Source organism: Neofelis nebulosa, chromosome 2 (genome assembly GCF_028018385.1).
Source record: "Neofelis nebulosa isolate mNeoNeb1 chromosome 2, mNeoNeb1.pri, whole genome shotgun sequence".
Lineage (NCBI taxonomy): Eukaryota > Metazoa > Chordata > Mammalia > Carnivora > Felidae > Neofelis > Neofelis nebulosa.
Genome location: NC_080783.1, coordinates 221,538,895 through 221,549,681, shown reverse-complemented (window position 1 = coordinate 221,549,681; position 10,787 = coordinate 221,538,895). Strand labels below are relative to the sequence as shown.

At 63.0% G+C, this 10,787-nt stretch overlaps 1 protein-coding gene across 4 annotated transcripts; it reads left to right on the top strand.

Annotated features, from left to right (window-relative positions):
- The first annotated feature begins 200 nt into the window (after window positions 1-200).
- On the top strand, window positions 201-9,696 carry GABRD (gamma-aminobutyric acid type A receptor subunit delta). Of its 4 annotated transcripts, none has more exons than XM_058719409.1 (9): window positions 201-497; window positions 5,115-5,227; window positions 5,524-5,591; window positions 5,687-5,907; window positions 6,650-6,732; window positions 7,174-7,311; window positions 7,993-8,148; window positions 8,383-8,594; window positions 8,914-9,696. In XM_058719409.1, exons 1-9 carry the CDS (start codon window positions 430-432, stop codon window positions 9,211-9,213), a joined length of 1,359 nt encoding a protein of 452 aa, XP_058575392.1. In that variant the 5' UTR covers window positions 201-429; the 3' UTR covers window positions 9,214-9,696. The 4 variants fall into 4 exon arrangements, with proteins under 4 accessions (XP_058575392.1, XP_058575394.1, XP_058575393.1 ...); XM_058719410.1 differs by lacking the exon at window positions 201-497 and adding an exon at window positions 627-1,115; XM_058719411.1 differs by lacking the exon at window positions 5,115-5,227 and having other exon boundaries at window positions 203-497.
- The last annotated feature ends 1,091 nt before the right edge of the window (window positions 9,697-10,787 follow it).

Here is a 10,787-nt window from a genome sequence, read left to right as displayed (position 1 = left end):
GCGGGAGGCTGCGACCAAGCGGGTCGTGGGCCTGGGTCGCCTCCCTGGCAGCGGTGGTGCGACGGGGAGTGCGGGACCCCCCCTCCCCGGGCCCGGAGCGCGGCCCGCCAGGGAGGGGGGCGCGGCCAGGCCGGGCGGGAGCCCGAGGCGGGGCAGGGCTGCGTGGCCCAGGGGCGGGGAGGAATCGGCGCGGCTCCCAAGTGCGGCGGGGGCGCGGCGGCAGGTGGGGGCGGACGGGCGGGGCGGCCCGGTTCGGGGCGGGGCGGGCTCCGGGCTCCGCGCTCGGTCCGCCCTCGCGCCCGCGCCGCGCGCCCTCCCCGCTCCCCGCCCCGCCTGTGCCGCTGCCGCGGCCGCCGGGAAGAACTTCGCGAGCGCCCGCGACCGGCCGGACCCCGGCGCCGCCCCCGGTCCCCGCCGAGCGCCGAGGCCATGGACGCGCTGGCCTGGCTGCTGCCCCCGCTCCTGATGCTCTGCGCGCAGCAGCACCGCGGCGCCAGGTGAGCGAGCCGGGTCCGCGCGGCGCCCGGGGCCGCCCTCGGTCTTCCTCCCCGCCCCCACCCCGTCTACCCCCGTCTTCACCTCCCCCGTCGACTCCAGTCTTCGTCCCCCCTCTCCCCGCGAGCACCCCACCCCCACCCCATGTCCCCCGCGGGCCCCTAGCTCCGGACTCACCGCTGCCCTTGGGGCCGCCCCCGGGTGCTGTCCGCCGTCCCGGTGCTGAACCGGCGCCGCCGAGCTGCGCGCGGACGTGGGAGCCGCTCCCAATTCCCGCCCCCCACCCCCCCGCCCCGGTGCCTGGGCTCGCGTGGGGTCCTCGGCCCCAGCGGCACCTGGCCGGTCCCTGGCTGCTGGTGCCCCTCCAGGCGCGGGCTGAGCGCTCGGCGCGGCACGAGCTGCAGGGAGGAAGACAGGAACCATCCCGCGGACACGGGGGAGGAGGCTCCCCTTCCCCATGGGAGCCGAGCTGCACAGACACGCTTCCGCTGCAGCCCGCAGGGCTGGGGGGACGGCATGAGGGCTGTGTGTGGTCGCTAGAAAGTTCGGGCCCAGGACGCTGTGGAGTCTCCTTCCAGGGGCCATTTCAAATGGCAGCCACTCAACTCTGGAGCATGCAGGTGGGAAGGAGCGAGCTGCCTCTGGGGGTGGGGGGCGGTGAGGGGGTGGAGGACAGAGAAGACTCAGGATTTCTAACTGCTGGGGGAGGGGAGGAGGGCTCTGTCTCCCCAAGGAAGGAAAAGGCTAAGAAGGAGGGTCCCCATGGATTGTGGCTTCCCCCCTTTGGCTTCTAGGGACCAGTAGGGTCCCCAACATCTTCTCTGTTCTCTGGGAACTTGAAATGGGCTCCAGGTAGTCTGGCATCCCATGGCCATATGCCCGCCACCTTCCTGGGAGTGGCCCTTTTTGAAAATCATCTTAGTGCATGGGCTGCAGACAACCAGAGCAAATACAGCACACCCCTCTGCCCCCCAGCATTCCGGACTTCTGGGCAATCAATTGCTGTCAAAGGCCTTAGAAACTGGAAATGGTTGAACATCAGCCTGTGTTTGGGCTGTAGGCACTCAGGCAGCATGTGACACGGAGGTGGGGGCATGTGGTCAGAATGTCCTTGTTTGTGGGGTGGGGGGCAGAGCCAGGAAGGTCTGAGTCTGGCCATAGGGTGGTCATCGTGCCGAAGGTCACAGGCAATGTTGATCTGCCCCTGTCCTCGGAAGGCTTCATTCTCTTATCCAGCTCCATGGCCCTTTTCCCTTTTCCTACTTCAAGGTAAGGGGAAGGGCAAAGCATTGAGGCGTGGCCGTGGATGTATGGGCTGGAGGCCTGGGATCAGCTGTTGGTCCAGCATAGCCACGTAGCTGTGATTCTGGAGTCCAAGCTGCTCTGAACCTCAAAGCCTCAGCCCAAGTTTGACACCAAAACTCATTTGGTGGCCAAGCCTGTTCTGCTCTGACGTGAAGCTCATTCACCCTACTTTTGGGACCCGTTTGTACTTTCCTGCTGGGAAATTCTCCAGACCACCCCCGCCCCCATCCCAAGTCCATATGTACATTATATCGCCTTTCTAAAAACTGAAACATCCTGGTCTCTGTCCCACATCTGGCTTGGAAGTGGGGGTAACGGGTGTGCCCGTCTGCCCATGCAGGAAGGCTGGAAGGCTGTGGCCCCGGCCAGAAGGAGAGCCTCTGGGCTTTGTGGGCCTTGGCGGGCGACCTTCAGACAGTGCAGTGCTGTCAACCTGGCACCTCCTCCCCTGCCAGCTTCCTATCCCTCCACCCTCCACTCCAGAAGCAGGTCAGCACCCTCCTTTCCCTCGGTCTCCAGGTCCTCACATCCGGAGTGGTAGGGGGACAGGAGATGCCTGTCCTGGCTGCCGCTGCTCAGGTCACATCCTGGGCTTCCCAGCAGGAAAGTCTCGGTGGGTTAGAACCAATGTGCTGTGCAGCGTTTGTGGGTTGGGTCAAAGCTGTGCCTTCCCTGAGTCTGAAGACCCACTCATGTGGCAGGGGCCCGAGCTTGCCGGCTGCACCCTCATGGGTGGCCCTCTGGATTGCTGGCACCTCCACCTCCCTGGAGAAGCTGTGTGTGTGGCTCCTGCCTTGCTAGCTCACCGTGCGACTGTCGTGCTGTTCCTCTTATCCTTGGGAACTGAGGGGCCAGCGTAGCTCGTGCTGCTCCGAGAGCAGAGTTGCCAGGGACTGTGGGCTTGTGTGTGCACGCTGGAAGGGTCCTTGCAGGGAGGAGGGCCCCACCGCCTTGCTCAGCTGCACCCACCTTTCCTCTCTGGCCCCAGAGAGGGGCACGGACAAGCGGCCCCAGTCGAGGGAGGGAGGCCTGATGGCGCCCAAGCAGCCGCCGCCAGTGTTTCATGGTGCCCACTTCACCCCAGGAGTTTGAGCATGTGTCTCCAAGTTTCTCTGTCTGCACAACGGGAGCCCCCACTCTAGGCCAGCTTGGGTTTCAAGGCGACCAGATGAGGCAGAACCTCTCCCGCAAGGTGCTGATCAGAGGCACCACAACCTCCCCCACATAGAGTGTGTACCCCGTCCACTCCTTTACCTGCCCACCTAAACCGTGGGAGGAAAGCAGGGCTCTCCAGCTTTCCCCGGGCTAGCATTAGTACATCCTCCTTGGATGGCCCTCGACATCTCTTCACAGCTGGAAAAATGAACAGCCCCTGTGCTAGGTGAGGAGTGACACGGGGCAGGGAGTCCGTTCCCTTCACACCTTCTAGGGGTGGCAAAGTCTAGGAAATCCACTGGCATCCTGCCACTTCAAGGCGAACTTTGTGGCCGGGGGCTTACCTGTGGCCTTGCCTTGTGCCCGGGAGTGGGCATGGGACCCAGCTGAGGGAAGGGGCGCCTGCCTGTGCCACCACCCTGAGGCCGGGGACGGATGGTATGTCTCCCGACAGCCTTGTTCCCGGCAGGCGAGCCGCTGCCGCAAGATGGCAGCTGGGCCAGTCCAAAAATAAAACCTAATTCGAGTCCCTTTACGTCTGATCGTTAGGGTGACCTCCATTTGCACTTTTCATTGTGCTTTACTTGGGTCCAGGACTTCATTCAGTTCCTCCTTATACTTTGTTAGCAAATCACCGGCCCTACCCCCGCCCTGGACCAGACCGGGACGTGGCCTAGAGGCCCTAAGGTGGTCCTACGGGATAGGTCAGGGGTTTGTGAGTGTCCTTAGCTAGGGAGCTCCTGGTTCAAGTTTGACCTTCTTCCAAGGACCAGCGTGTGGGACAGAGGAGGGGCTGGGTGCCCAGCTGCTGGTGCTTCCCTAACCCAGGCAGCCTTCCAGGTGTTTGAGAACCCACCTGTGAGTACAGCGTCATTACAGATAACACAAGAGAGTTATTCTTGAATGCCCTCCTGAATGCCCCCCTCACTTCCTGCCTGACTGTGGATGGGCCTTGCCCTGTGGGCGGGAGGGGGTGGCTGTGTGACTTCCTGGGGCCTGCAGTAACAAGTGACCACAGGCTAGGGGGCTTAATAGACATTTATTCCTTCCCAGCTCTGGAGGCCAGAAGCCCAAGATCAAGTCCGAGGGCAGGGTTGATTCCTTCCGGAGGGTTCTGGGGGAGGATCCATTCCATGCTTCTCTCCAGCCCTTGGTGTCCCCTGGCTTGTGGCTGCATGTCTCTGGTCGCTGCCTCTGTTGTCACACGTCCTTCTCCCTGTGCGTCTGCTTTCTCTTCTTATAAGGACACCACTCATTGGATTGAGGGCCACCCCAATCAAGCATGGTATCATCTTAACTGATTATAGCCCAATTTCCAAATAAGGTCCCATTCTGAGGTTCTGGGTGGACATGAGTTTTGGGTGACCCGGTTCACCCCAGGACAGGTAAGCACAAGGAGGGGTGGGTGGGTGGAGCTGCTGGGGGCTTTGGGCAGTCTGGTGTGTACAGGCCACAAGATGCCACGTGTGGAACGCCCCTGCAGCCCTGCCAGAGACAACCAGCACAGGCTGTCATTTGGACTAGTCTGCAGCCACTGGCACGGCCCCAGCCACTCTGGGGTCAGGCTAAGCCTCAGGAGCACATGACAACTTGGGATCACTGCCGCCAGTGCTGGGCCTGCCTGGAAAGGCACAGAGAGCGGGAGGTCAGCTCCAGCGTCCCCATGGGCCCTTAGCCTTGGCCTGGGTCAGGTGTGGGACCTCACCCATACCTCCTTCTCTCTGTTCTCACCTTCCTGGTCACGCAGCTCTTCTCCCAGGTCACCTCCTGCAGGACACTTTGCCATCAGAGGCTGAAAGGGGGGCCATGTGCCTTGTCAGGGTCCTCCAAGGCTCTTCATCCAGAGAGACCAGGGGCGGGGGCTCTGGGCTGGCCACCCTCCTCGAACCAGTTGTGGAGGGAGGCTGGGGACTCTGTGTGACCTGGAAGGCTCGCTCAAGGCTAGGTGGGCCGGCGGAAGCTGAGCAGAGGCTGGTGGGTGAGGTGGAAGAGTCCTGGGGCTCCTCGTTTCTGGCAGGATTCACTGGGACTGGCCAGGTCCAGCCTGGAGGGACTCTCGCCGTGGTCTCCCCCGCCCACCCCTGGCTTAGGTGCCGAGGAAGGGAGCTGGGCTCTGTCCCTGGCGCCCTGCCTGTGACCAGTGGGCCTTGCGTTTCCAGAGCAATGAATGATATTGGGGACTATGTTGGTTCCAATCTGGAGATATCCTGGCTTCCCAACCTGGATGGCTTGATAGAGGGCTATGCTCGCAACTTCCGGCCTGGCATTGGAGGTGAGGGCGGCCAGTGGGGGCACGGGGGAGTCTCCTGCGTCCGGCTGTGGGGGTGAGCCCTGCCGGCCCTGGGCTGGCTCCCTCGAGGGGTGCGTCTGCGGTCCCCAGGGCATGTGTCACGCCTCGACGGTAGCCCCCCGCCCCCGGGAGACAGCTGGGAAGGTGGGTCTTCTCAGAAGGGTCTCGTGGCAGACTCTCTCCAACATGGTCTTCCCTGCAAAACCCTGGCTGACCCCTGTCCTGCCTGCCTGGGCTTGCACTGGGTGGGGAGCCTGGCTTCAGCCTCTTCCCTGCAGGGCCTCCTGTGAACGTGGCCCTCGCCATCGAGGTGGCCAGCATCGACCACATCTCGGAGGTGAACATGGTAGGTGCTGGTCAACCTCCACCCACCCCTGGCTGTGGGCCCCCGCGAGAGGAGCGGGGCTGACGGCCAGTGGCCCTTCCCGCCTCCCACTGCAGGAATACACCATGACCGTGTTCCTGCACCAGAGCTGGCGGGACAGCAGGCTGGCCTACAACCACACCAACGAGACCCTGGGCCTGGACAGCCGCTTCGTGGACAAGCTGTGGCTCCCGGACACCTTCATTGTGAATGCCAAGTCCGCCTGGTTCCACGACGTGACCGTGGAGAACAAGCTTATCCGGCTGCAGCCTGACGGGGTGATCCTGTACAGCATCCGGTGAGCCCTGGACCGGCCCCCCCAAGATGCTCAGACGGGAGCCGGATGGGTCGTCCGTCCTCTGGCGGCGCCCCACACCACCTGGTAATGGCAGCTGCAGAGGTGGCCGTGGGAAGAAGCCCACGGATGCAGCTCTGTGGCCAACACGGTGGCTTTTTCGTTTTCACGTGGGGGTGAAATTCACATAACATGCAATTCACCATTTCAACGTGAAGGATCCGGTGGCATTTAGCACGTTCTCAGTGTTGTGCCAACATCCCGTCTGGCTCCAGAAGGTCTCATTCCCCAGGAAGGAGACCCCACGCCCATTAGTGCTCGCTCTCCATCCGTCCGCCCGCCCCACCGACCTCACCTTCCGGATAAAGTGAATCATACAGCGCGTGACCTTCTGTGTCTGCCTTCTGTCCTTTACCTAGCGCAGTGTCTTTGAGGGTCATGGTGTTCACCGGGATGTCATTTCTGTTTACGGCCGAGTAACCTCCCGCCACATGGTATCCACTCATCCGTCCGTGGACACCGGACCGTTTCCACTTTTTTGGCTATTGTGTGTTGAGCTGTCCCGAACGTACATGTGCATGTATGAATATGTGTTTTCTGACCTGTGTCTTTTAAAAACAGAGTTAGCGGCCAACATTTTAAAAACCAGGAGATTAAAAAAATCTGGGGGGTGGGGCAGGAGGACCTCAGGATTTCGGGAGCTGGCCTCGCTCCTGGAGGCCTCACCAGCATGTTGTCTGGGCAGAATCACCTCCACGGTGGCCTGCGACATGGACCTGGCCAAATACCCCATGGACGAGCAAGAGTGCATGCTGCATCTGGAGAGCTGTGAGTGCCCCTCCGGGGCCGGGCAGGGGGCTCTGCTCGGCAACTGTGCTGCGGGGGGAGAGGGGACTCGGGCCGCCAGGGACCTTTGCAGCCGGCCTGGCTCGGGGACAGGGAAGCGTCTGGGATAGGACCCGTGGAGCGAGGAGCCTGGGCTGAAGAGAAGGCAGAGAGGGAGCTGGAAGGCCTGGGCAGCCCGACCCTCGTCCCACGGGTCACAGACGGGTGTGCAGCCCAGACGAGGCATGTATTTGTGTCACCGAGCCAGCGTGACAGCCCCTGCGAGTCACCTAGAGATGGAGGCCTGCCCTTTGTCCAGCTCTCCTGGTCCTGTCTGCCGGCCGGAGGTTGGGCATGGCCACAGGCCTTCTCGACCCTGGCTGGGTGTCCTGTGCCGTCCCCTGTCCCCTGTGCCGGGGGACACCACCTGGGGCTCTCCTGCAGATGGCTACTCATCCGAGGACATCGTGTACTACTGGTCTGAGAACCAGGAGCAGATCCACGGGCTGAACAAGCTGCAGCTGGCCCAGTTCACCATCACCAGCTACCACTTTGCCACGGAGCTCATGAACTTCAAATCGGGTAACGCGGCTTCTCGCGGCCTCTTCTCGTGAGCCTGGCTCGCGGTCTTCTAGCACTTGTAACTAAGCCGTTAGTTGGCTCTGAGGACCCCCTGAGGATGCCCCTGGAAAAGCGCTGATGGGCACAGGCTGCACCTGACCGAGGGACTCAGGGCGCCACAGTGCGGATATGGGTCAGGCTTTCTCTGCCTTGTTCCTCGGTCCTTGGTTGCTTCCTGCAGGCTCTCAGTGCTTGCGGTTTTGGGGGGGGGGGACACGAAGGGTGTGGGGCTCACCTGGGGCTGCCTTTGTCCTGACCCCTCCTGCCCCTTCCCAGCTCCTACTGCCTGCTCATTGGTGCCAGCCAGCCCAGCTGGCTCTTTCCTTTTGCTTGGCTGGGCTCCAGGGAGGGCTGGAAGAGCTGGCCACACTCCGGGAGAGTGCCCTGGGCCAGTGCAGCACTGGGATCTTTCTCCTCTCCTGCCTCCGGGTGGCCCTGCCTCTCTCCCAGGACAAGGCCCAGGGCACAGGAGACTCCTGATCCATCAAGCTGTGTTGCGAAAGTGGGGAAGGCAGGGGTCTGAGGCTTGAAGTGGTGCTCCCCTCCGTGCCTGCCAAGCCCTCCTCTCCACCCGCACGCCCTGCCCCCCGGCGCCACAGTGTGTGGTGGGTCAGGTCCCAGCAGGGAGTGTTTCTCCTGCAGCTGGTCAGTTCCCTCGGCTCAGCCTGCATTTCCACCTCCGGAGGAATCGGGGCGTCTACATCATCCAGTCCTACATGCCCTCCATCCTCCTAGTTGCCATGTCCTGGGTCTCCTTCTGGATCAGCCAGGCAGCGGTGCCCGCCAGGGTGTCTCTAGGTACGGGGCCCTGACCTTTCCTCCGAGGGAGCTGGTGAAAGGGCGGGAGCCCAGAAGCAGGACGCCAACCCTGCTACCCATGAGCCCATGTTTTGCCTTCCAGCCCCTTGTTCCAAGCCAGTGGCCTGCCAGGCCTGGTCACAAGAGTCTGAATTTCGCTTGGGCTTGGGGCAGGGGTGGGGAGGGCAGGGAAGTGGCAAGGGCCCCAGCAATGGCACCACCCATTCCCGGCAGGCATTACCACGGTGCTGACCATGACCACACTGATGGTGAGTGCCCGCTCTTCCCTCCCGCGGGCCTCGGCCATCAAGGCGCTGGACGTGTACTTCTGGATCTGCTACGTCTTCGTGTTTGCTGCCTTGGTGGAGTATGCCTTTGCCCACTTCAATGCTGACTACCGGAAGAAGCAAAAGGCCAAGGTCAAGGCCACAGAGCAGAGAACAGAGGTGAGGTTGAGCCTGTGGGCGCTCTTGTGTTCAGCACCAAGGACAGCCCCCCCCCCCCCCCCATGCCCTTCACACACACCCCCACCCCGCCACCGACACAGAGGGGGCAGTGCTGGTGGGGCCACTCTTCCTGGGACCAACTCAGGACCCTCTGCCTACTGCTCTGGGGGGTTCGCTTGCAGCCCCCGGGCACAGGAGAGCAGGCCCTGCCTGCTGCTGCTCACAGCGACACTTGCTGAGGGACTCAGCCGTGGCCCGGGTGGGGGGTCCTGGAGCGGAGCCCGCCCTTGGCTCAGCCCTGCCCCGTCCCCCTGTGCAGATGGACGTGAAGAATGCCATTGTGCTCTTCTCCCTGTCGGCCGCTGGCGTCACCCAGGAGTTGGCAGTGTCCCGCCGGCCCTGCCGCACGCCTGGGAACCTCATGGCCACCTACAGGTGTGTGGAGATGGAGACGGGGGAGGCCAAGAAGCGGGGCGGGCACCGCTCGGGGGGCCAGGGAGGCCTCCGTGGGCTTTTCAAGCCCATCGACGCAGACACCATCGACATCTACGCCCGCGCAGTGTTCCCTGCTGCCTTCGTGGCCGTCAATGTCGTCTACTGGGCGGCCTACACCATGTGAGGCTGCAGGTACCTATCCTGGATAGGCTGCTTCACCTATCCTGGAGCCCACGGCCACCGGGCGAAAGGCTCTCGGGTGGATCTGCCCCCTCTGCCTGTTTCGAAGGGGCCGTGACAACAGGCCGCGTGAAACAAGAGGAAAGCCTCGGCCTCCCTAAGTACCCCAGGCGCTGTCCCCACCATCACCTGGAAGACCACCCGGGGCTTTCCCACGCACCTGTCCTGCAGACCCCTGGCCCAGCTCCCCCTTAGCGGCAGGGTCCACCTGACCCAAGGCTGAGCCAGGCAGGCTCGTGGCCTCTGGGAAGCTATGCATTTGACTCACAAAACAATCCTGATTCCAGGCACTTGCTCTGTGGGCTTGGGACCGGGTCATGGGAGGAGGCTGGGAGTGGGCGGTGCTACTTTCTTGGTAAAGTGGTGGAGAAGGGCGTCCACGGGCCTTTGGTCCCAGCATGAAATAAAACAAAGCGTTTGGCTTCTGGCTGCATTCTCTGTTGCTGCGGCTGGGCCGTGGCCGCACCCTGGCTGCCCGGAGAGCTGTCCTGGAGCTGGGGGCTCCATGGGCTCGAGACAGAGGGGTTTGGAGCTGTGTCCCGGAGGCGAGCCACGTGGCCACGTCCTTGGGCCTTGGTGGGAGGGGCAGAGATGCAGGGTCCTGGAGAGAGGCTCGAGGAGTCACCCCCTCCCCCCTTGGTCTCTTGGTCCCGTGGCCAGGGTGCCATTACACTGCCTTCTCGGATGTGGCGATGGGTAAAAGGGGGCCACTGAGCCCCCAGTCCCCACCACGCACGTGGGGTGACACGGTTGCAAGCAGGGTGATGGGAGTTGTTAGTCACTGGAGATCTGACAGGCAGCTCTTACTAAGGGTGTCCGGGTTTTCCATGGCACCAAAGCAAGGTGAGCCTTCACACTCGGAGGAAACAGAAGCGGCAGTGAGAGGACCAGACCGCTCTGCGGTCACTGTGGAGCCCGGGAAGCCGGCTCCCACGGACAAGGTCAGCCAGGTCCGTGCCGTGCTGTGGTCAAGGAGGCAGCCGGGCAACTGCCCTGCTGGCCCCGCGGTGCCCTCCTGGTGGGCCCCAGCCCGAGCCACCTCAAGGGGAGCATGACGATGACTCTGTGTGAATCGGACTTTGTGAATCGGGTGGTCCTACCACCCGCCTCCAGCCTGCACAAACTGCCCAGGGGTCTGCAGTGTCTCCAGGCCCTGGGGACGGGATGCTAGAGGACGCCCGCTCACAAAAGGGCTCAGTGGACCATTGAGGTCCAGGTGTTCCAGCACGGGGGTGCCGGGCAGCCGCTCCCAGAAGACCAAGGCTGCGTCCAAGGGCAACGGAGGGGATTGGTCCATCTGCCCAAACCACAACCCGGCTTATCACCTCCACTTCCCCCGCCTCCCCCTCCTCCTCCTCCTCCCCCTCTTCCTCCTCCTCCTCCGCTTCCCCCTCCTCCCCCTCCTCCCCCTCTTCCTCCTCCTCCTCTGCTTCCTCCTCCTCTTCCTCCTCCTCCCCCTCCTCCTCCTCCTCTTCCTCCTCTTCCTCCTCCTCCTCCTCCTCTTCCTCCTCCCCCTTT

Coding starts and splice junctions, on each gene's coding strand:
- GABRD (XM_058719408.1), top strand. CDS start 4,762: ATGTGCCTTGTCAGGGTCCTCCAAGGCTCTTCATCCAGAGAGACCAGG. Junction 5,592..5,686: donor ACATCTCGGAGGTGAACATG/GTAGGTGCTGGT, acceptor CTCCCACTGCAG/GAATACACCATGACCGTGTT. Junction 8,149..8,382: donor GCCCGCCAGGGTGTCTCTAG/GTACGGGGCCCT, acceptor CATTCCCGGCAG/GCATTACCACGGTGCTGACC.